The sequence below is a fragment of the Eptesicus fuscus genome, chromosome 6 (assembly GCF_027574615.1).
Source record: "Eptesicus fuscus isolate TK198812 chromosome 6, DD_ASM_mEF_20220401, whole genome shotgun sequence".
Classification (NCBI taxonomy): Eukaryota; Metazoa; Chordata; class Mammalia; order Chiroptera; family Vespertilionidae; genus Eptesicus; species Eptesicus fuscus.
Genome location: NC_072478.1, coordinates 86,472,060 through 86,497,726, shown reverse-complemented (window position 1 = coordinate 86,497,726; position 25,667 = coordinate 86,472,060). Strand labels below are relative to the sequence as shown.

Here is a 25,667-nt window from a genome sequence, read left to right as displayed (position 1 = left end):
AGCATCCTATATAATAAAAGCCTAATATGCTAACTGTCTGGTCGTCCAGTAGTCCATTCAACGAATCAAAGCATAATATACTAATGATATGCTAAGGCCACTCAACCACTCACTATGACATGCACTGACCACCTGGGGGAAGACACTCCAACCAGTAGGTTAGCTTGCTGCTGGGATCTGGCCAATCAGGACTGAGTGAGATGGGTCAGACATGCCCTGGAGCCCTCCTGCAGTCCCTCCCTGGCTGGTCAACCTCCCATGTCCCTCCCCGGCCCCAATTGTGCACCGGTGGGGACCCTCAGCCTGGCCTGTGCCCTCTTGCAATCTGGGACCCCTCAGGGATGTTGGAGAGCCAGTTTCAGCCTGATCCCACAGGCCAGGCTGAGGGACCCCTCTGGTGCACGAATTCATGCACCAGGCCTCTAGTCTACCTAATAAAAGAATAACATGCTAATTGACCATACCTTCGCAATGCCCACCAGCCAATCAGGAGTGAGTATGCAAATTAACCCAACAAAGATGGCGGGTTAATTTGCATACGCAGGCGCCGAGCGGCTGGGGGTGGGGCAGGATGCTTGCATCGTTGCCATGGTGATGACGCAGGCATACCGCACCACCCCTGGCCGCTCTGGGCCTCTGAGCAGCATAGGAAGGCGGAAAGGCTGCGGCTCCAGGCCAGAGCAGAAAGGCAGCTCCAGCCAGAGCGAAGGCAGTGCCAGCAGCCAGGGAAAGGAAGGCCCATTCTGGCACAAATCTTCATGCATTGGGCTTCTAGTTATTTATAATAGCCAAGATTTGGAAGCAGCCCAAGTGCCCATAAGTAGATGAGTGGATAAAAAACCTGTGGTACATTTACACAATGGATTACTACTTGGCCGTAAAAAACAATAACAAGGAAATCTTATGTTTTGTGACAGCTGGAAGTAAGTCAGAGAAAAATAAGTACCATATGATTTCACTTATATGTGGAATCTAATTAACAAAATAAGCAAACAAAATAGAAACAGACCCATAGATACAGAGACAGATTGACAGCTATCAGAGGGGATGGAGGTGCAGGGCTGGATGAGAAAATTGAAGGGACTACCAAAACAAACAAACAAAAACAACAACAAACCAAAATCCATAGACACAGACAACAGTGTGGTGATCACCAGAGGAAAGGGATGGGGGGAGAACAAAGGGAGCAAAGGGGGGTAAATGATGATGGAAGGAGACTTGACTTGGGGTGGTGAACACACAATACAGTATGCAGATGATGTATTGTAGAATTGTACACCAATGTCAGCCCAATTAATTGCCTGAAGTCATGGCAACCAAAAGAGTCTCCAGACATTCCCCCATGTCCCTTAGGGCCAAAAATCACACCTGTGGGATACCATTGCTGAATTCAAGTTCTCAATGTCTCTTAAAGCATAGCTAATACTGGCTAATATACCAATTCTGGAAGATGATGATCAGTGCTCTTCTGGCTCTGACCTTTGAAGATGCCCAAGACTCTGCACCAGCAAAATGTCAATGTACAGCGGGCCACTGGAAATTCCGCAAGTCACTCGGGGGGCTTTTACTGTCCTAGTGCCTCTGTGACCATAATAGGCCTTCTTTTGAGGAAGGATACTGATTTCTTCAATGTCAGTGCTAGAAGGGAACTTACAGTCAAAGCACAACCTCTTCACTTGACAAGTGAGGGATGCACCCTTTAACTTTGTCATCCACTGACCAATGTCACTTGCCACTGAGATACATTAAAAGTTACAGGTGGTGAACTGAACATACAATATAACATACAGCCAATGAATTACAGAATTGTACCCCTGAAATCCATAATTTCATTAACCAATGTCACCTCCATAAATTCAACAAAAGTTAAAATAGAATCCTATCTAATAAAGAGAATATGCTAATTGACCATCACATCCTCACAAAGATGACAGCACCCACAGCCAATAAGGAGGGAATAGGCTAATTGACTGCCACGCCCTCAAAGATGGCAGCGCCCACAGCCACAAGATGGTGGCGCCCAGTCCCCTTAGCCCCGCCGGGGTGGCAGGTGCACAGCCCAGCGGGGCCCACCCCGTGCGCCTGCCTCTGGAGTCCCCCAGTCCCCTCAGCCCCCCAGCTGCCCGGGGCTGGCCCGAGGGATGACCAAACAACTGAACAGCAGGCTGCGTGGGGTGAGCAGGCCGGTGGAGAGGCCTTGAGGGGCAACCAGGCTGGCTGAGGGGGCAGTTGGGGGCAACCAGGCTGGCTGGGAGGGGGGGGCAGTTGGGGGTGATTAGGCTGGCAGGGAGGGGCAGTGAGGGGTGACCAGGCCGGTAGGGGGGGCAGTTAGGAGTGACCAGGCCAGCAGGGAGGGGGCAGTTGGGGGCAACCTGGCCAGCAGCGGGGAACAGTTAGGGGCAACCAGGCCGGCAGGGGGTGGCAGTTAGGGGCGACCAGGCAGGCAGGCAGGTGAGCAATTAGGAGCCAGCGGTCTGGCAATCGGACATCCCCCAAGGAGTCCTGGATTAAAGAGAGTGCAGGCTAGGCTGAGGCCCCCTCTCCCCCCCCCCCCCCCTGCCCCCCATGCATGAATTTCATGCACTGGGCCTCTAGTATAAAAATAAAATAAGATTTTTAAAAAGTTGCAGAAGATAGGATCCATCTTGCTGAGAGTGTCAAGCCACCTTGTACCACCGGGGTGAGAATACCGCCAGTTTCCTGGGCCTGGCTTGAGTGGCCTGGCGCTCGGTCAGAAGCTGTGGTCATGGCCTGTACTTTCTGCCAGTAGAAAGGCAGCGATTGTACCATGTGGTTTTCACAGTAAGCCCTGAGGTTGGCAGCAAAACGAGTTTGTGATGATACTTTCTTACACCTAATATCAAAGGGGGAATTAAGTTATCTAGAAAAGTTCACACCTTCTTAATTTAAAATAGACATGGCTCAGTGCTAAGCTTTTGTTCTCCATCAGTGTAGAGAAGAAAAAGTCTGTGAAATCGAGTTGTCAAACATTATGAGAAAGAAGAAAAATAAGAGACTAAAAAAGGAAAGGAAAAGAGGCATAACAATGAATGGAAAAGGAGGAAGGAGAAGTTGAAAGTAAAAACTGTCATATGAGACTAATTTGAAATCCCAAGGTCAAGGAAGGAGGAGGTTCCTCTGGGGCTGTGTGTCTGTGAGTTTGATAGCGTGCGAATTCCATGCAAATTCTGTCCTCTCTCTGGTCCTTTGTCAAGTGAACAGAGTGGAATAAATGTTCTAGATGTAATTCCTAGAGTCCTCTTTATTTGCCACTTTTTTATTTAAAACCACAGGCAGATCCTCAGTACACTCGAGGGCCTGCTCTGACATCCTTTCAGATATGTGACAACTGATTCAAACCCAGTCTGTGGTGGTTTTTGACGGCTGATGGGCCAGAGTGACAGAATGAGAGCCACTTCCTTTAGGCAATCAGCAAGGCATTGCAAAGTTCCTGATGACACCTGAACGCCACCACACTTCTTTTTAGAGCCTGAAGTTCACAACACGTGGGATTAAAACCTGTAATGAAAGCCCTTACATTTGCATACATGCCTTTTGAAGCTTTTGAAGGTATTTTATTTCATGTAAGTCTCACAATAAACATGAAAGGCATTGTTCTTCTCAGATTACCAATGAGGAAGCTAAGACACTGAGAGACAAGGGATTTGCCCCAGGTCACCAGGGTGCCAGACCGCCCCTGTTTGTTTTTCCCTGCTCTGCTTTGCATCAGAGAGACCTACATGTTCCAGGCGCCCTAACAAGTTGCTTTAAGGCCAGGGTGGCTGATGGGAGTCTCTGATAGGAAATTGAGGGAGAGGAGGAGAGAAGCAGTCTCTGTCTTCTCTGTCGTTCTCCAGCGGCATCTCCATCAGTGGCTTCATGTGCTCTGTGCCTTCAGCTCCTGCCAAATACATGCCCTGATCTTGTAACACCACCTCCTCCTGTGTCCCTCCTGTGGTTTCTTCCTGCCGTTGCTAATCTCTGGTTCCTCACCATCCCATTTATAGCTTCTCAGTTCTTCTATCACCTGTGCATCCAGTTCCTTATATTACATTTCTTATGTTGAAAGACCTAGAGTGGTTTCTGTTTTCTTGGTTGGGCCCAGACTGCATCCCCGGGCTGGCAAATCATCTCTATGAGGAGCTATAATCAGGGCAGAAATGATGTGAGATAGACTCGTGTATGCGTGTGTATGTACGTGTGTCCATATGTGAGAGCCTTTCTCCCAGGAGCCCAGCTGATATATCTTCGGATCTTGAGACGCCAGCACAGTGCCTGGCATGCAGGAGGCACCAGTAGATGTTTGCTGACCTAATATATTTGTTTGGTAAAACAAACCAGGCCAGAGTGGCTGTTTAGTTTATCTCTAAGTTTATCGCCAAGTGTCTATGAGATATAAGAACGACAGGTCCTTCTGGTCTTTAAAATGTAGCAATGAGCCATTTGGCCACATTCTACAAAGCCACACAGGGAACTACATTCATTGCGATTTCTTTAGGATCTTTCTGATTTTGAAGCATAGTAGTTATTTCAGATGGAAAGATATTGATTAGTTGAAACTTGGAAAATGAACAATTTCCAAACTCAGAGAGTAGGTGAAAACGGATGGACAGCATGGGAAAACGTGGTGGTGGTGGTGGGGGGGGAACATTCTTTAAATTGTGTTTTCTTATACTTATGCAGGCAGAGTTTAACAGAGTGTACCAGTGTACCATGGACTGGGAAATCTAGGTGGTGAGGTCAGCTCTGCCACCAGCCGTGTAGCCTTGGGCAGTTCATTTCCTCCCGGAGCGTGGCTCTTCTTAGGAGAATAGATAAGGACGCACAGAGAGGTACCAGGGATGTGTGTGCACAGAGAAGAGCCCATGTGAAGTGGTGGAAGGAGGGTGGCCTCAGAGGAAACCAGCCCTGCAGGCATCTTGGCCTTGGATTTCCAGCCTCCACAACTGTGAGAAAATAAATATCCATTATTGAAGACACCCAGTCTGTGGTATTTTGTTATGGCAGCCCCACCAAATGAATATGGAGACTTACATTTGATTCATTCATTCAACAAATATTTATGGAGCATCTATTGTGTCCCAGGCACTGATTCTTGAAATAGGGCATAGAGTGCTGAGAAATCAAAGACCAAAAAAGGGCTTCTGCTCTCAGAAGCTTCGTCTAGTGGGAGAGATTGACAATCAAAAGATCACATGAGCAGCATGGAAAGGGCGGGAAGGGGGTCCCCGTGCTCTGAGGAGCACAGTGCTGCTGGGGGTGGGGGATGATGGCAGAGGGACGTTTCATGGTAGGTACTGGTTTATTCTCAGCACGACTGCAGTGCCGGGCCCTCGGCCAGTACTCTGTAAATGTGGGCTGGCTTTAATGGAAGGCTCTGATCTCTCAATTCTCCATGTGGAATAACATGATTCCTTAGCATTCAAGGAAAGACAGTTCAAGGACAGACGCTACTCAGTGCTGACTTTATAGGGCCCACAAAGCTGGGGCAGTGGGAAGGCCAATAGATAAGAAGGGAGAGGAAGTGGGTTCTCATCTCAGCCCAGCCACAAGCCGGTGGTGTGGTGACCTGATACAACGCCCTTCCCTTGTCTGGACCTCCATTTCCTCATCTTCAAAAATAAAGAGGTTGGAGGGGTTCATCTCTAAGATCTCGTCCAGCTCTGTGAAATCTTTTCTGAAGTCTAGTTTGCGGAAGATTAATCTCAAAGGGAGGAAGAACGGGACAGAGGGAGGCAGGGGGAGGGGAGAGAGGTGAGAGGCTCCCCCATTTTTTGTATGAGACCTTGGCCAAGAGGTTGCCTCTGAGACTCAGTATCCTTTTTTAAAAAAAAAAAAAAGTGAGGGGGTTAGTTCTTTCATATTCATTCTGTCCCCAAAGATTTTATGCCTATGAGTATTAGGGAACTCTTGGATCTTCTGTACCTGAGTGTTCATTAATTTCAACAGGAAGACATCCCTGGGCCAAAAGTCTGCAGTAGATGTCATGGGATCGGCCTCCGATCCCCACACACATCATTCAGTTATGAGCACGTCAACTGGTTTCTTGCAAACAGGAAGTCTTAGAAACGCAACCCTTTACTCACCACTTATTTTTCACTTAATAACTAGATCATCAACTAAGTCGATCCCCACTGAGAGAGACCATAGAAAACATACAAAACTAAGGATTGGTCTGTTGACATTTCCTGGAAAGAAAGATGTTACTTTCTTTTACCCAGCTACTCACAGTGAGGAACAGTTACCAGAAGTATCTTAAAACCCAAATTTTATTAGAATGGTTTGGGCAGAGAGTAGATCAATTAGAAGATAAAATTAAGTTATCAATGTCCAACAATAGGGAAATGCTTAAATTAATTTTATTACATTCATATGAAATTGTATGCAGCACTTAAAATGGTATTTTAAAAGATTATTTTACAACATGTGGTGATATAATATAATAAGTGAAAAAAGCAGGATACAAACCATAATTTAACATAATCTTAATTTTTGTTAAATACACACTATACATCATACATATACATTAAAAAAGACCTGAAAAATACTCCAAAATATTAACAGAAGTAATATCCAGAAGGAGGAAGTATGAGTGATTTTATTTGCTTCTTTATGCTATTCTACATTTTCAAATTTCCAGGGATATGTATTCATTTCTTGGTTTAGTCATTCAGCAAATATTTCTTGTGTCAACTATGAGCCAAGTATGTTGTAGGCGCTAGTGATAGAGGCAAATCTCAGCCCTCCTGCAGCTTAGCCTCTAGTAAGTTGACCCAGATAAGGAAGAAGAGAAGTCAGTAAACAAGAGGATGTGGATGGTACTGTGTGCCCTGAACACAGCCAGTCAGGGTGATGGGAAGGGAGTGAGGGGGCCGTGCACCTGCCTTGCATGGTCAGGGCGGGCAGCCCTGAGGAGGGGCCATTAGTCCTGAAACTGAAGGACATTCTCATCACAGGGAACGGCCCGGCTGCGTGGACCTGACCACCCTGGGCACCACGGGTCTGGGGAGACCTTTGGCTTCTATTGTAGGCCAGTGGGGGCCACAGGAAGCTTTCCCGTGGGAGTGGCCAGGTCACACGCTGCTCAGACAGACGGCTCTGGCTGCAGAGTGCAGAGGGGCTCCTGGTGGTGGAGGCCGAGTAGAAGCAGGGAGACCTCTCATGAGACAAGTTTTTCTTTATAATTTGCCAATCCTGGGACATCAGTTTCCACTATGAGAGGCAGTTGGGCAAGGTCAGTGATTTCTAAGAGCACTTCCAGTACTTAAACATTAAAATAAACCTTATTTTTGTGTACCTGTTGAGCTGTTTTGTGAAAAACGTATAAGCTTCTTAAAGCACAGGGCCCAAGCCTTCTGTCTCTGTTTATCGCCAGCACACCGCCTCGCGCCTGGAGGGCCCCCGTGAGGTACACAGTGCCTGCAGGGTCTGTGGGGAGTGGGCAGTGTCGTTCTTGCAGTGAGTTTCCTCTGCGCTTCCTGCGAACTCACCTGCTGAGGCCATTGTCCTGAAGGCAACAGGGAGCCACGGAAGGCTCTTCAGCAAGGCTGACTTCTGCGTGTGAGCAAGTGCACGCGGGTGGTGCTGCCGGAGGTCTGGAGGGGGCCAGGTGTGGGAGCAGAGAGATAGAGAAACACCTTGTTTTACTAGAGAATCCCCCTGGGCTGTGACTTTGCAAGTGGGCCCCCCTGTGAAAGCAGGGACCTTCCAGTGGGGAAGGGCCACCTCGCACGAGCCCACCTCTGCGGGGGTAGGGGGGGAGGGCGCACACAGAGAGACAGAGTGCGAGCTCCGCCTGCTCATAGTTGGGGAAATAAGGCACAAAGAGACCAAATGACTCATGTGCCAAGGATTTCTGACTTCAGGGCCTCCTCTCAGCTAATGTGAAAACCAGACTCGACTTAGCGTGTCATCCACGGAGCGGGAGGGCTGTGCCTGTGCCAGATGGAAGGGAGCGTCGGGGTGGGGTGGGGTGGGGAGGGGGAGGCCAGCATCCCGGGCAGAAACCGTGACAAATGCTCCAGTACCTTCATTTGGACACTCCCTTAATCCAAGAAGGGCTAAAATTGGCCGCGGAGCTTGCCTTACAAAAGCCGAGCGATCAGACAAAAGGAGTAAACCCGGGTTGAGTCAGCCCGATGGTAATCCTCCTGGAGAGCATGCACATCCAACGAAAATAGATCAGAGGCTCTTTCCCAAGACACGGCGCCTGGAGATGCTGGGACCAAGCCCCGCACGTGAAGATGGGGAGGGACGGTGCCACCCCCCAGAGATGGGGAGGGAGCTCTGCCCAGAGTCAGGGCTGGGACTCGGACCCCGCTCTTCCCATTCGGAGGTCAGGGCTCATCTCACGCCTTCAGTCTGGGTCCAACTCTTTATTTGCCAAACTCTTTACAGGCACAACCGCAGGGGGCAATTGAAGTGATTTCAAGGCCCCTTGTATATTGTGTGTTGCCATGTACACACACACACACACACACACACACACACACACACACACACACACATGCTGCTTTAGTTTGGTGAGGTCTTTTTTTCCCCATTAAGTACTATGACCATTAATATTACTTAAATATCTGCATTCACCACCCCAATTCAAAGGCACAGTTCACAGAACCTAGAAGCAACTCTAGTCCAACCCCTTTGTCTCACAGGTAAGGACTGGGGTCCAGAATGGATGAGGCTGCAGCTACTGAAATCCAGAACCGGGCCACGCGGGGCCAGTGCTCTTCCTAGACCGCGTAAGGAAAGCAGCATGCTGTAGTACACATGCCTTACTCTGTTTTTTAAAAATATATTATTATTGATTTCAGAGAGGAAGGGAGAAGGAGAGAGAGATAGAAACATCAATGATGAGAGAGGATCATTGATTGGCTGCCTCCTGCACGACCCCCACTGGGGATCAAGCCCACAACCTGGACATGTGCCCTTGGCTAGAATTGAACCCGGGACCCTTCAGTCTGCAAGCCAACGCTCTATCCACTGAGCCAAACTGGCTAGGGCAGCACATGCCTTATTTTCTGTTCTCAAGCACAGAGTCTTGAAAGGAACGGGGATAGAGAGCTAGACAATCTCCAGCTTATGGCCTTGGCAGGGGCCTGACATCTTGGCACGCTAATCAGCGAACTTCTAAAGAAGAGCTTTACCTTCTTGGACAGTTTTTGCTGTCATGGTCACAATCATCCATTAAATAAACATTTCCTGAATGTCCACTCTGCTGGGTCTGTTATGTACTTTTAATCTCTTTTAATTTTCATAAGACTCTGATGCAGTGCATCACTTCTCTTTTCTTTTTTCCCAGAGAGAAATATACTATAGAAATGTGTCCGGGTCATAGACTCAGGAAGGTGGCAGAGTTGGGATCTGGCCTTCTGCTCACTTCTAGTATGCCACGTGCCTCAGCTACGTGGTGATCTGGACTCCACTGTGGACACTGTGTGGTTGGGGAGGGCAGGTCTCACAAGCCTAGAGGACTGTGGGGCCAGGTTTCTCAGACCCCACCCTTCTCTGGGCTGCTAAGCTCAGCTGTGAGCTCCCTGTTGCATCTGAGGTTTATAAGCCCCACCTAGAGGCTCAGGGTGGGATTCCTAGCAGCCAAGACCCACGGTGGTGGGCCTGGCTATGAAGAGGCCCAGAGCAGAGCAAAGATCATTCGCTGGCAAGGACTGACCTTGAGGGGTGTGGTCCATAGCTCTGAAGGGAACACAGTAGGAGCGAATCCAAAGGATTGGACTCAGACTACAGAAGAGAAATGGAGCCCGGGACATAGTTTTAAAGAAAGCTTGCTGGAGGAAGCCCCTTTGTGTTTTATGTGTTCACACCTTTCAGAGCAGGCCCTGAGAATCAGGGGCAGGAATTTCCTCTAGTGGCCCCGATGGCATTGCGTTTCTGCTTTAATGTCTCCAGGAACAGGAAGCAGATGACCTTGCAGACTATTGTAATGTTTAGAAAGATCTAGTGTTCGTCTGTTGCCCAGATGTGCCTGTGCGTTGGGTCCAGGTCTGCTCTTTGGTTTGCAAAAGCTCAACGGGTTTCCTCCCAGCAGCACTCAGGATCGTCTGAAGACAACTTTCACTTTTTATGCCGGGGTCCCGCCAAGGGTGCTGAGCAGAGTAAGAAGTTTACCCGCCGTTAATAGGCGTCCTCTCTAAACAAACACATCAACACAAACCGACAAAAGCCCATAAATAGCGTTCTGTGGGCATGCTAGGTTAAAGCGGGTCAACCAGGTACGTTTCCTGCAAGACTGTTTGTTCACAACTGTTACTATGCTGTGCAGAGTGGGCGCTGCAGCAGAAAATACTGGGCGTGCAACGTTTCCCGAGTGTTTGACCTCCCACACTTTTTATTTTTTCTCCCAATATACCTTACTGTTTTCCATATAGACCGTTAGAAATGCTGTTTGGGAAATGCTTCCCTATACAAATCCAGGTTCTTTCTATCGTTGTCTCCAAGCTAAAAAGCCAGGCTCCTTCAACTATTTATTTTAGGACGAAGTGTTGGGTTTTCTCAGAATCTTAGCTCCTGTTCTCTAGTAGGGCCATCAGATTGAAATACAGGATGCCCATTTAAACTGAATTCCAGATAAATGATCTTTTTTGGGGGGGTTGGAGGGGGCGTATAAGTATCTTCCATGTAATATTCAGAGCATACTTACATGATAAAAGAACTCGTTGCTTATCTGAAATACGAATTGAACTGGAGGGCCTGTATTTTTATTTGCTAAATCTGGCAAGCCTAGAAGGGCCCAAATGCCCTTCTTCCCTGCAAAGATGTGTTTCCCTGAGAACTGGACACAGTAGCCCAGGGGTGGACTACGACTGAGACAATTGATGACCTTGGGGGCCACCTTCAATTCCATTTTTTCCCCGTCATGTTTTTAAAAGGAAAATAGTAATATTGTTATGAATGGTTAGTGGCCAGTCTGCGGTTGACAGGTTTCTGGACCCACTGGCTACATCCAGAAACCAATTTCCCCTCCCTCACCCCTGTTCATCAGTATATTTAAGTTTCTCTGGTGTTGGTATTAGGGAGCTTGATCCAAACATCATTTATAATCCCCTTACATTGTCTGTCTTCTCCACTCGACTGTAAGAAGCTTAAAAAAATAGGGACCAACCATGTTTACCTTGGTCATGGCTGTACCTCTGGTAGCCGGCACAGGTGCCGGCATATGTGCGTGTTCAAAGATCTTTGAATAAATGAATTAATGACTTACTCACACTTTGGAAAGCGAAGCAAACCAGATAAGCCGATGCTCCGAAAAGGAGAGTTTGCCAATGGGAGTTTTCCTCGCGGTTGGGATTTGTCATCTATCCCACGTTTTCCCAGACCCATTAAATCCTGCTCACCTGTGTCAAAGCCAATTCCGTTGGAAGATGTGTGTGCAAAACAAGAACATCTAATTGCTATGACTAAAATAAAACATTTCAGCCAAACACGAGCCGTTTTCCAGAAGCTGAAATATTTCTGGGAGCCTGCAGTTTTTATCGAGGTGTGGAACTCGGCCCTTTGCAGCAGCTGGCCTGTGCCCAGTGGGTGTGGGAGTGGGGCAGATCACACCGGGTCTTCCCACAGAAACATCCTGATCCAGAGGAGTCAGGCAACGTTAACAAGGGCAGCCTCAGTGGTGGGGCAGGTATGGGAAGCAGGACACAGCATCCCATCACTCTGACCCGGTGAACGTGCATCTGGTGTCTGGCATGTGGAACCAGAAAGACTTGGAGTTTTTGCTCTAAGACATAGTTGATAGAACTGGACGCTGCCCCCTCCTAACATGAGCTCACCCACGCTTGGGGCTTGTCAATATTGAAAGCATCCTGGGGACTGTCCCTGGAGCAGGAGATTATTTATCTGCAGCTTGGCAGCTGTGGCTTCAGTGCTGGGAATGTGTGTGTGTGTGTGTGTGTGTGTGTGTGTGTGTGTGTGTGTATGGGTGTGGGGGGGTGTTAACCCTGAATCTATATCTATCTATCTATCTATATATCTATATATATATATATATCTATATATATATATATATATATATATCTATATATATATATATAAAAGGCTAATATGTAAAGTGTCCCCTCGGGAGTTCGACCAGCAGATCACTCGCTATGATGTGCAATGACCACCAGGGGGTGGCACGGAATGAAGCAAGGCCCTGGCCAGCAGCCAGCAGCTGGGGAGGGGAGGGCTCGGCCAGCAGCCGGAAGGCCCCTATTGGCCCTGATCACCGGCCAGGCCTAGGAACCCTACCCGTGCATGAATTTTGTGCACCAGGCCTCTAGTTTATTTATAGATAAAATGCAGAGAAGTGCAGCAAGGAGAGCCCTGGGTTCCAGGAGGGTAGCAGAGTGCAGTCCAACTTGTGCTGCTTCCTGGGGATAAGTATAAAGATCTAAGTTCAAGGGCCAATCCATGCCCTTAGGCAAGTCTTTTAACCTCAGTCTTTTTGTCTGTGAAATGGGAACAACCAGGCTGACCTCAGGTTTGTGAGGATTGGATAAGATGGCAGATTTAAAAGCCCTCTGTGAATGGCCAAGAGCTGGATCAATGCGAGGGAGAGTTACGACACAGTGTCCCCTTGAGCACAGTGCTCCAGCCCTCAGCGCTTGATGGATCTGGCAGGTTGCTGCCAAGAGAGCACAAAAGAGCACCCAACTGGGAGCAAAGAAAGATGTTCCTTGCACAGCCTGAAGCAAAATAAAAAAGAGCTTCACATTACATTATATAATTCCTTTTCATCATGGAAGAAAACATTTGCCAAGGCACACTTAAAGACATACATTCTCCGTGGGTAGGAGTCTTTGGATTATGCAAATCCACTTGGGAACATCTTTATGGCCCCGAGATGTAAGGCCACAGGTGAGCCTGAATGTTCCTATTGATCTCCCTGAGTCTGTTTCTGGCCTGGCCCAGGCCCTTGCTGGCTTTGCTGGTACACAGGAGCCAAATGTACACAAGTGTAGTTCTAATGCATTGGAGGGAAAATAAGGCAGGGTGTGTGGCTGCTAAGTGACTTGCTACTTCCTTTGCGTGAGATGCTACACCCACTGGAGGGAAATTCGTTAATGCGTAAACATGTGTGTACGAGAGTCTGCTGAGCCAAGGCAGCAGGGGACCGAGTCAGACCTCGTGCCTGAAGAGGGCTTTCCTGCGGGCTTTGTCTGTTCCTTCCTCCAGTGTCACATTCCCCGCAGTGGTCCCTTATGGAACATACTACTTCCAGCCCCACACGGTCCCCACCAGCACCCACAGACCTCTGATTCCCATCCTTCTGTTTACTTCTCTCTATTGCCAACTCTCTGCAAAGAGCACTCTGGGCTTGGAGCTGGGCAGAGGTTCTGCTTACAACTCTGGGAAGGCACAAGGCAATCTTTATGCAACCCGACCTGCCCATCCTCCCCTCCTTGCCTGGGCCAAGAATAGTCAATGATCGTGTTCTGGAAGAAACCCCACCTTGTCACTGGGTGCTCTGAGCCGAGAGGAGGGGGAGCAGAGCTGGAGGCTCACGCATGAGGCCAAGCCGCAAAGCCCAAGGCTCCAAAGTCAGAGGGCTCGGCTCTGATGCGCCACTTCCCCATCCCTCACCAAGGACAAGCCTAGTTCTGATGGTACCCTGTGAGGAGGGTGTCTGCCCGCCTCCCAGCGCCCACTGGATTTACATACACCATGTGTATAATCCATACGGGTGTGCTCACTGAGGCAGCATTTGCAAGTGAACACTCATATGTAAGCATGCATTTCTAAGAAACACACAGTGTGCCTGTGAGCCCATGTCTGTGCACCAAGCTACCCAAGAATGCTTTTGTATGAGTGGGCCTGCTTTCAGAGATCGTCTCCAAGTTCAAATCGGATCTCTGCTATAAACAGAGCGATGGCTCCTAAATGCTCTCAGGATAAAGACCTTAATGGGGCCCCAAAGGCCCTTCAGGTGTGGCCCCTGCCCCCTTTGGCAGCTTCATCCTGCACCTGCTATGCTCTCCCTCTGCACAACAGCTGCACTGACCTTCTCTTAGAACTTCTTATTATGAGAGGTTTCCTTTCAGCACAGGACCTTTGCACGTGCCTTTCTCCCTGAGTGGCATATTCTTCTCTCTTTCTCTAGGAATGATCTAGCCTTCCTTAGCTCTCGGCCAAAACCGGACCCCTCCGGGAGAACCTTTACTGAGCTCTCCATCTCAGATGTCCCCAAAACACCTGTATCTCCTTCTTAGCACCTATCCCAGTGGCAACTTTGCATGATTATTCAAAACATCTCTCTCCATTACGCACAGACTCAGGAAGAACACAGTGGACATGCATTGAATGGAGGGTTTATATACTTACCCAGGAAGAGGGGTCAGTGTATGAGCCTGCTCTTACGTAGCACTTAGGTAGCAGTGGGACCACGACTACTACACATGGCATGTTTGCTGATTTGGAGCACACGGCAGTGTGCTTGGGAGCCCCTGTGTGTGTATTTATCTAAGGAAGAATGATTAGACCCGAGTGTATCTGTGTCCTCTAGGGATGTGCATATTCATATGGAAGTAGACACAGAAGAACCTCCACGTGAACATACATGTATGTGAAATTGCACGTGGGTATTTGTGTCGATATGGGTGTTGGCATCAATGACCGAGTCTGTGTGTGTGCCATGTGTTTATTTGGGAGGTGTATGTCTATGTATGAGTCATACTCTTCTCTGCAGCTGGGCGGGTCCCCTTCAGATTTTGAAGTAGGCAGGTTGTGGACATTAGGCAAATGGATTCACATAGACCTCCGTGTGATCTGACTTGACCAAGGCAGAGTGCCCAGGAGCAAGGAGCACTGGACAAGGAGCCCATCCTGGAGCAACATCCCCCTCTCTTCCTGGGCTGCTCCTTCCTGGTCTTCAGGCAGAGGCTCTGGGACCATGTGACAATGATGCTATTGGGAGGCATAACTGTTGTCACAAAACACATTTGTAATCAAGTGCCTGATTGCTCAAGGCTCTTGATTATCACCTTCCTTCTCTCTCGTCACGCTGTGTTTTTAAATTGTTTTCATCTACATTGTTTTACTTGATAACAGGAAAATTAGAATTCCGTTGATTTGCAGCAGCATTATTTTGGTGAATGCACGCAGCTGTGCGGGATCATGTTTTCCATGCCTACATCCTACATCCTCTTGAGCAGGGAAGGGTGGGAAGGGGAAGACGGTGTGATTTCTAGGTCCCCGAATGTGATCCTCAGAGCACCTGACTCACCTCCTCTAGAGGAAGTTGTGGCAAAACCCAATCGCTGGCCCTCAACCACAGCCTGTTAGATCAGAATCTCAGGGGCGGGGCGGGTGGGGGATGGAGGGTGCAGGGAGAGGGGGAGGGGCATCAGGAATGTGCATTTTCTCAGAATTTCCCCCCAATCACTGTTGGGGCTCTGCCAGGTTTGGGACCCACTGCAGTAAAATAAAACACTGTCAGGAGATTCACACCAAAACTGACCCCACTAGCCCTTCCACGGTCCTTTAGGAAGAGATGTCTAAGGCTGGCCACCGGGGCCCTGGAGCCTGAGCCGCCGTTCTCTCGGGCGGAGGGAGCGAGATGAGCAGCTGGATTTCTAGAGAAACACGGTGGGAACGTAAACCAGCAAGGGAGCCTGACTTTTGTGGGCAAAACAGGCTTATGGGTGCAATACATCTCACGAGAACAGTGAGTACCTCTCCAACAAAACAAAACAAACCAAACAAAGCAGGCTTGTCTGCAATATTTAGAAACATCTAATAGGCGTTTTATAAAGAGAAAAGTGGGCAGGAGAATGGAGACAGAATGGGGATGGTGAGGGCAACTCCCCGGGAAGGGCAGCTGTGCTCTGGGACACAAGGCCCGGGCTGCAAGATCAGTGATGGCGAGGGCGGGAAAGAAAACAGGGGCTCCCCGGGACTCCGCTTTTGCTTTGTCATGGGTGTTGCTGCTGTGATTTTCACAAATCGTTTTCGCTTCCTGGATAAATGAACACATTCAGCAACTCCAGTCTTCCCCTCGCAGCACTGGAAAAATAAGAATGGAACAAGCAGACGAGATAGTCCTCGCCTGGCCCTGGTCCTACCTCATGGCTGACCCGCCTCTGGCCACCCGGGCTCCCATGTGAAGGGCCCGCTCAGTGCCCATCCCACCCTGATAATCTCTAAGGTGAAACCTGAGATGTTGACACAGACCTGGGCAGAGAAATGGGAACAGCACTCCATTCCCAGATGTCAAGGGTTTCCTGACTCAAAAGCAGTGATTTGACTCAGCGCAAAGCCGTGGGCGGGTACAGGTGCCTTCCTCTGCCCCCGACCTGCCAGGGGCAGCTCAGTCCTGCTGAGCTGACTCAGGTGAAGGACACCGAGCTGCCAGCGCCCAGGGCAGCCTGGCTTCCTAGCGTCTACTTAGCCACAACCTACTTAAACAGCATCGGCTTGCCCCTTAGCCCCAAGCTCAGAAATTAACCCGGCCTCTCTGGAAAAATCCCTGGAGAATCACCAACATGCACCCATAAGAAACGTCCTCCCGGCAGGGCCTCTCTCCTCTCTGACCTGACCCTGAGCACAGGGGCTCTGGGTCGGCGCACCTGGCTCTGCTCCAGTGAGTCCTGTGATCTTCGACAACTTAACTCCTTTTAAGTTTCAGTTTCCTTTCTGATAAGATGGAGACAAATGTAATCATGAGCCACTATGATCGCGAGAGGTGCTCTATGGAATGGAGACCCGCTGTTGCACTCTTCAGACAGTAGGTACGGGTCACCATATAACTTGAATAGACGGATGTTAACACAGGTCCACAGGCCGGCACGGCGGCACATAACAGGGCAGCGGGAGCCCTGCCCTGGTGCCAAGAGCGTGCGTTCAAAGTCAGAGCCCAGGTGCAGCGAGAGTGCTTTCAAAGAGACAAGTATAGAAGCATCTTTTCATCCACCGGCAAGGGGTGGGGAGGGAGCATTCTGTTTAATTTATAAAATGCATCTCTGTCAGCCTGTTCCTCAAAATGTGGTCCATGGACCACCCATGTAGGAAAAAATGGGCAAACTTGCTACAATGCAGATTTTAAAAAATATATATACAGTATTTATTTGTTAAATTGATTGAGGGACATTGGTCAACATGAACATATGTAAGTTTCAGGTGTGGGTTTCTATGACACAAGATCTGTATATTGCACTGTGTGCTCACCACCCAAAGTCAAATCTTCTCCTGTCGCCTTAATAGTAGGACCTCCCTCTCCCCCCACCCCCTTTCATCTGGCAACCACCACACTGATGTTTGTGTTCATGAATTTCAGATTTGCAACAACACGGATGGACCTTGAGGACATTGTGCTAAGTGAAATAAATCAGTCAGAAAAAAGCTAAGAACGATATGATTTCACTCATGTGTGGGATATAAAATGCAGATTCTTGAGCCCCAGCTCAGATCTCTCAATCTAGATGCTCTGGGGGTGATCATTCGAAACTGCTGACTACTGTTCCTGCTAGGCTAGTAGACCTGTAGGAATTATCATAACTGGAACATATTATACATAAAATACACACAACGAGGCATGTAAAAGCATTAGTGGTGGATTGAAAATTCTATGAATAATCTCATTCCATTTTTATTAAAAAATATATTTATGCACATTGTATAGCCATGCTTAGGGCAAGGATTGGGAGCACACGCATCCCAGGCAACAATGGCTGTGTCTAGCTGGTAACGTTATCTGTGATTGAGCTCATTTTGTGCTTTCATAATTTTTTAAATGTTCTACCATGAGTTCTAGTACCTTTTTAATAAGGAAAAGAAAGTGCTTTTAAAATAAAAGCAATGAAGCCAGATGCGCAGCACTGAAGACTTCCTGAAATCTTACAGATGTCAACCCAGGTATTTCTCACTAGAGATGATGAGACAGGCCTCGAGCAGGGAAGTGACCTGCCTGAGGTTGCCCACCCAATTAGTAGCTGGCTAAGCCAGACTCCAAGTCTCAGGCTCTGAGACCAGAGAGCTCTGAAGTGCTTGGTGCTGGCCAGGGACCTGCCTCCCTTCCTTCCAGGCCGTGAGGGTGACGGAAAGACCACAGGAAGTGCAATGATTCCGAGGGTGGGGAAGGATGTAATAGCCTTTGCAGACAGGACTGTGCAGCTCTCATTGGTCTCTCTCTGGGAGTTAGTAGGTCATTTGCAAAAGGCATGGGAAGAGCAGCTGATGAAAAGGTCTAATAGTTTGGAAAACTGCTTAACCTTCCTGCTCTATTTCTGGATTTTTCAGGGCCAAAGACCATTGAGATCCTGATTTCCCTCGGAGGTTTTCCTGTTTAGGAATGCAGTGAAACCTCTGAAATCCCATTGAATTGGGAGCAGCGTAGCTGGGATTAGGGAACGGTCTGAATACTTTTTAAAAACATTCAGGTCTATTGTTTTCAAGGACATAGACTTCACAGACTTGAAAGGAGCTTAGTCCCGCTCCCGCTCAGCGCAGGAACTCCGTGTGCTTCGTCCTGCACCGAACTTTATTTGGGCTTCCTTGAATGCTCCCAATGACAGGAGGCTCACTATTCTGATAGGTAACCTGTTTCACTCTTAGAAAAGTCTTTCCTTCACCTGAGCTGGAATCTACCTTCCTCTGAGGTTCTGCTTGTCTTCTGATTTTCATACAGAACTAAAAAGCTCTTCCTCCTCCAATGGTTTGAAAATATCTGAAGGCAGTTATCATGTACCAATAGCCTTTTTCTGCAGGCTGACCTCCACCAGGGTATTCAACCATTATTTATATGATAAATGTCAGCAACTCTAATTAAAAATATAAACTGCTGTCTCTACTTAGCCTCTATATCTATATATCTATAGATCTATATCTATATATCTACCCATATCAATATCCATATCCATTTCCATATCCATATCCATATATGTACCTATCTATCTTGATATCGCTATAGATATAGATATTCAGAGAGCTTAGAGACCACCTGCACAGGCCATTTTATAGATCCAGGCTTCTTTTCACCTCACCTTGGCTCCTATTATTCATAAGACACCCGTACTTCTCAAGTTCTTGAAAGTGCTTGGGAAGTTTGTTCTCTTAGGTATGTCAAAAATGCCTCTTTCACATTATATTTGCACAGTCAGTGAGGTAGGGATTAGTACAGAGCTGAATTTAGTGTACGTTAAATTGTCGATGAAAAGTCTCATTCAAAGTGCATTGACCCTCCTTACTCTTTGCTGTCAGATCACCCATCTCCCTTGCCCAGAATGATACTTCAACACACCTATAGGGCCACGTAGGCCTGCACATTTTCCATAAGGTTCAGCTAAGTGCTCAGTTTAGGAGACCTTCCCAGCCTTGGAACCAAAAATAAATTTGCCAGGACACGAGGCGGGCTGTGCTTCTGCTTTACCCTGTGCTTGTTTAAACGTTTCACATCCTCTTTTCAGTTTGGACTAATTCTCTGATGAAAAGACAAAGCAAAGATTCAGAGAAGCGAACTAGGCATGCCGGTGATTGGTTTCCTGTCCCAGTCCCCAGCAACCATGCAGTCACATGCTCCGGAGGGAACATTCCTCCGGGCCCCAACCCACAGCACTCTCCCTCTTCTCTCAACAAGGTATTGCATTTCCAGTTCTTACACTTGTCCTGGCGCAGATGACAAGCTGCCTCATGCTGCTTCCTGGTTTGCATGTGTGCTGGGCTCCATGGGCGCTGGACTCACAGGGTCCTGGGTTCCAGTCCTGACTCTGCAACTGGCCAGCTGTGTGGCTTTGGAAAGTTACTTAACCTTGCCGAGCCTCCGTTTTTCTCATTTGTTAGATGAGGACAATTATGCTACCTACATCAGAAGGCTGTCAAGATGACATAATGCCTAAAAAGGTGCCTAGCACAGTCCCTAACATTCAGCAAGATTCCACACAAAGGATCTGTTTAATATTATTAATATGATGCTACAGGAGGCAGAGACTGAACCCTATATTTTTCTAGTACTGCACACAGTAGATGCTCTATTACTAGCCCCCAATTGATTCTGGTCTAGGCTTCCTTTGGCAGTAGGTTCACCGGATTCTAAGCATCTTGTAATGACAGTTCCTATTTCCAAGCTCCTTTTCCCCAGATTCCTTCCCCCAATAACAATCTGGGAGTGGGGAGGCGGGGGAGGGGTGTATGTGGGGAGGACCCACCCTGTCCTGCCACTTTGCACACCTGTCAACTTGCATCTCAGGATAAGGTTCTCATTTGACAGACTCTGAGGACTTGCTGTCCAGACAAAGAAAACTTTATGACCACGAAGCCAACACAGACCTTATGTAACCAACCTGTCAGCAAACAGAGGCACAGAGGGACACTGGCAAATCCCTGCCCCAAAAGAAACAAATCGAAACAAAAGGGGACAGAAAGCAAGGGACTGCGACATGCCTAAAATGCTCCTGCTTGTCAAGACCCTTAAAGCTGATCAACATTCTTCAAGTATTCTTAAAAGGACAGGAATACGGCTACACTCCCTTTTACTGGGGAATCTAAATTAACATTCATGGCTGAACTTTTAACTGACATTACATCAGATGCTCCTCTAACCAAACAAGCATATTTAGTGTAATTCCCTAATTGCTGACCGATATCTGCTGAGGACTCTTGCTGAGTCAAAGAACATTCTTTCTCTTGTCCCTACAGCAGATAGTTTGTTTATTGCCTGAATTTTGTGTTAATAATTTTGTGAAAAAGCAACAAACACACCCACTGAAATGAATTTGCTATGTGACAGCCCCAGGTCAAAGCCTCCACAATTGAGGGTAAGGGCAGAATTCAATGGGCATGTGGTGGACAGAATACACCAGTTCCCGGACCTCCTGACAGCCGGGTTCCCTGGCTGTAGCCCCATCTTTCATGTCCTTGGCGTCTTACCTTGAGCAGGTCATTCCCCCGTGCAGGCTTTTGGTCTCTGCCGATGTCGAATGCTTTCTATGGGCTCTTCCAAGTCCGAGATCCCGTGAGGCTACGAGGAGGGTGGGGAGTAGCTGGAGAAGCTGCCTGCCTCTCTGGGTGTGGGGCCCAGAGCAGGAGGAGAATGTGATAACAGGTAGGAAAGCCTTTGGAGAAAGAGTAAAGGTGCTGAATGGCGGACACTCTCCAATTCTCCACGGTCCATTCCAAAATCATAGGCACCCAAGTTGCTCCGGAGAGCTCAGTGCTCACCCAGACACCCATCACTGAACTGACAGGAAGCCGAAGGGGCCAATGCTTTTCTGGTTGGGGACCGTGGCTGGGACAGAAGGGAAGAGAAAAGTGGAATCAGCTTTATGAGTGAGTGAAATGGCAATGAACCCTGCAGGCTGATCTCCAGGCTAGCGTTGCCAAGGAGGACGCTCCACCCGGTCAAACCTGGGCCAAGCCCTGGCTCAGACACACAGGCAAAAATAGAAAGGGGGTGAGAGAAGAAATGTGTTTACTTTTGTGATTTTCCCTCATGCGCCTTCTAACAGCATTATCTCTCCACAAACAGGCAGCAACAGCTCCCAGGCCTGGCTTCCATTGATAAACCCTCCCCAACCGTTCAGCCCATAGTCAGTATCTGGGCAGCTGGAAGGTGCGCTCGGAAGGCAGCAGAATGGCGTGAACAGAGCACTGGCCCAGGGTCTGTCACTCACCGGTGAACCATGAAAAATCCTTCCCTGTGGCTGCGCAAAATAAAGTGCTTAATCAGACAGAATCTAGAAATCTGTTTAGATTTTTGAATTATATCCGTGGCTCTCTCCCAGGGGCAATCTCACCCCTCGAGGGGGTTTTGGCAATGTCTGGAGACATTTTTGGTTGTCACAACTCAGAGGGTGTTACTGGCATCTCATGGGTAGGGGCCAGGGATGGTGCTGAACATCAGACAATGAATAGGACATTCCCCCACCACAGACAACTACCTGGTCCAAAGACTAGTGCTGAGGCTGAGAAATCTTGGTTTATCTTAAAGTGAGAAGAGTGTCAGGGAGAAGGGAAAGGGGACAGAAGTAAAGAAAGGGGGGGTTAGAACCCTGTTTCTAGGTCATGGGGTGTTCATCAGCTAAGTGGCTTCCAGCTTTTCTCCCTCTGACCTAGGTCCTTTCAGTTTCCCTTGAAATTACGGGGTGAAGTTTAGTAGTTGTTTTTTTTTTTTTTTTACATTAACTTCTGACTTATCCCTCAAATGCCAAGCCCTGGTGCAGCACAAAGATCCCCACTCTGAGACACAGCCAAACAATAAATATAAGCAGCTACTAAGCAAGTAGAACTAGAAGGTGGGTGGTGGGGGTGCACGAAGGGACACAACAGATGCTCCTAACTCCATGTCCATGAGTCAGTGTTTCTGATGTAACAACAAAGAGTAATCACCATAGGACCAGCGAGACGAGCTCGGCTGGGAGCAGGCGGAACTGATCTGGGGCCCTAGCATCAGGAGAGACCGAGGTTGCAGGCGACAGAATCAAAGGCCAGTGAAAGGGTTAAGCAATCAGGGCATGCCATTCCTGTGCCATTCCACATTAAGTCACCGGGCAATTATTACAAATAGTTACCTGTGGTTTCCAGTGGGGGAGGCAAGCACACTCCAGTCAAGGGGTTTTGGAGAAACAGGTGCAATGAAGTCATGGTCAAACAATTTATTTACTGTAAACTTTAGACTTTGCTCAGGAAAACAACTGAAGCTACCCCTGAAATGCCTGCCTACAACACCCTGTTTCAGCAAATAAGAGGAGCGTGTTCACAGCTGTCAGGTCCAGGATACTCCGGATCCTCCATCCGAGGGGGCGGGAAGGAAGGTCTCCTTCAGATACACGTTACCAGCAGCAATAAATTACCCCTAATACTTGACTGATGAGGTAGATACGCAGAAAAGTCATCAAAACATAGCAGCCCCAGGTCCTCTGGGACCGAAGCCCTTCAGACACAAACGGACACGTTCCGTGCAAAGAGGAACTGAACTGTACAAGAAACAATCACTCCAATAGGTGTTCTCTTTTTTTTACAGCTTACAAAAATAAAAAATAAAAGGGCAGAAGGATGTTCTCCCTCCTGCACATCTCTATACAATTTCATTCTAAATTTATTACACTTAAGTTAAATAGTCTGTTTAGTGTCTTGTCGGGGAAGGGGGTCTGAAAAAGTAGAAAAGCTGCATTAGAGCAGCGAGTCATTTGTACTACAGTTCCTCCCTTGTGCATCTATGCTATCCATCGGCACAGTACCTTGACGGTTCACAAAGTCTTCCCTGCCCGGGGCATCCTCACACAGCAGTTTGCTGTCTTTCTCCTGTCCCAGGTGATATCCACTGGGCTCCCCTGTGCAGTCAGACTTGTCATTGCTGTTGGAGTAGCCATTCCCATAGGCCTTCAGAGAAGACCTGCGCAGGCACAGAAGCTCCTGGAAGGCGCTCCTGAAATCTGGGCTCCGGCAGTAGATGAGGGGGTTGAAGGCCGAGTTGACGTAGCCCACCCAGTTCAGGAGGATGTAAACATCCTTAGGAATGAGGTTATCCTGGATCACGTGCACAATGTTGACGATGAAAAAGGGCAGCCAGCACAGGGTGAACGTGCCCATGATGATGCCCAAAGTCTTGAGGGCCTTGTGTTCCTTCAGGCAGAACTTGGAGGACCTGCGATGTCCATGCCCGCCCCTCCCATCCTCCACCTGGCTGAGGTTCTGGGCATGGAAGCGGCCCGCGAATTTGTCGATCCTCTGGAGTTGCCTTTTGGCCACCTGGAAGACCCTGGAGTAGACGAAGACCATGACCACCAGGGGCAGGTAAAAGGAAACGATGGAGGAGGCAATGGCATACGCTTGGTTCGTGAAGAAGTCGCAGCAGGTATCTTTGGCATAGCACTTGATGGCTTCGTCGTGGGTGGCCCGGTACCAGTGCATCTGGATGGGCAAGAAGGAGGTAAGGCCTGACACGATCCACACCATCAGAATGACCATCCGGGCCTTATTCTTGGTCAGCAGGCTCTGGTACTTGAAGGGTGACGTGATGGCGAAGTAGCGATCCACTGCGATCACGCACAGGGTCTCAATGCTGGCCGTGACGCACAGCACGTCAATGGAAGTCCAAAACTCGCACCAGAAATTGCCAAAAGTCCACATTTTCATAAGGATGTGGCTGGCCCCAAAGGGCACCACCGCCAGGCCCATGACCAGGTCAGCACAGGCCAAGGAGGTGATGAAGTAGTTGGTGACCGTCTGCAGACGCTCGAACTTGGCAATGGCTGTGATGACCAGCACGTTTCCAAACACGATGGCCAGGACGATGAGCGACATGAGGATGGCCATGCCCACCACCCACGTCTCATCCCGGTCCTGCGCGATGTCTTGGCCCGGTGCGTGGCTTCCGTTGGGCGCCAGCAAGAAGACGGTGCGGTTCCCCGGTTGCCCCATGGCGCGCAGGCTGGCAGGTGAGCGCAAGGGCTGCGGGCGCACTGGCCGCGCCTCAGAGGGCGGACCTTCGGCGGGGCGCTGCGGCCAGCGACGGGACGCCTAGAAGCCTCATTCAGCCGCCGTGGGGTGGGTGTGGTGGGAGCCCGTCCTGCACTCAGCTTGTGGGGTGCCCTGGGCTCGCGGTGCCCGTCAGTCCCAGCCTGAGATCTAGAGCAGCCGCCTCCAAGTGCGCGCTGCCCGTTATGTGCACAGGACTTTAGAGGAACTGCCTCCCAGGTGACGTGCGGGAACTTTCCGCCAATGGCTCACCGGCCTCTCCAAAGGGGCGAGGCCCCCACCTCTTCCTGCCCCTCCCGTCCCCTCCCCTCTCCCGCCCCCTCCCGGGGCGGGCCCGGGCGGAGCCCAGCTACTCCGGTCAGGCGGGCGGGCCACCACCCCTCCTGGCTCCCCAGGCTGGCCCCGGAGGGCTGGCGCTGGGGCTGGCACGCTTACAGCCAACCTGGGAGCTTTGGGCTCTTCGGTGGCTGCTACCTGTCCGCCCTGGGCGCTTGTGGGGACTGAGATCTCAGGTCAGAGGGCGGTACGCGGACACTCCCCCACATTCGGAAACAGAGGCGAGTGCCCAGGGAGACACGCACCGACAGGCACACTTGCACCCCGACCGACATGCTCGGGCTTATACGGAACCACAACCATCGACGGAGACACACCCGTCCAGCGCACCGACAAACACCCTGGCGAGCTCCGAAGCCGACAGGCGCAAAGTCACCCTGCCCAACACAGAGACAAACACAGAAGCACCGAGAGGCAGAAAGGCATGGGCACACACAGAAGTAAACAACACACAAGCGCGCGCTTGGAGGCCAGCAGAGCGCCCCATCCAGGTACTCCAAACCCCTCACCAGGCACCCGGACCTCCCTCCACGCGGTCCCCCTCTCCTTCCCACCCACACACGTAGGGACGCAGGCATATTCCCTTTCAAACATTTGGCAAGACCACAGGAGGTGACTTCAACAGCTGCTGATTTCCTCAGCGCGCTCGCTGTCAAGTACTTTTGGTGCCCTCCTTGGAAATGTGCAGGCATTGAGACACACAATTTCACCCTGGAGTATATTATACGCATGTACTAGTATGTGTTTTGGGACGGAGAGAGCAAGTGGTATGCTTTAATTTTTAATTCTTGGGAGTGTGGCACCACTCCCTCATTTTTCTGCTGGAGTGAAAACGCATTGAAAATGGGATAGTTTTCACTTCAACCTCAACTTCTTCAGCAATCCCATTGCAACTCGAAACATCCTCTCTTTCATCTGCTGGGAAGTTT

At 49.2% G+C, this 25,667-nt stretch overlaps 1 protein-coding gene and 1 long non-coding RNA gene across 2 annotated transcripts in view; one reads left to right on the top strand and one right to left on the bottom strand.

Moving 5' to 3' along the window:
• Nucleotides 1-21,696, top strand: part of LOC129149504 (uncharacterized) — a 29,328-nt gene extending 7,632 nt beyond the window's left edge. The window contains exon 3 of the long non-coding RNA XR_008556404.1: nt 21,452-21,696. This is a non-coding gene — a long non-coding RNA (uncharacterized LOC129149504). The remainder of the gene's footprint in view (nt 1-21,451) is intronic.
• An 866-nt stretch (nt 21,697-22,562) lies between these two features.
• Nucleotides 22,563-24,593, bottom strand: ADRB2 (adrenoceptor beta 2). Its single transcript, XM_008152180.3, has one exon. It carries the CDS (start codon nt 24,343-24,345, stop codon nt 23,095-23,097), a length of 1,251 nt encoding a protein of 416 aa, XP_008150402.1. The 5' UTR covers nt 24,346-24,593; the 3' UTR covers nt 22,563-23,094.
• Nucleotides 24,594-25,667: the final 1,074 nt, after the last annotated feature.

Bases quoted from the DNA above. Each gene is read 5' to 3' on its own strand.
- ADRB2 (XM_008152180.3), bottom strand. From the start codon at position 24,345: ATGGGGCAACCGGGGAACCGCACCGTCTTCTTGCTGGCGCCCAACGGA.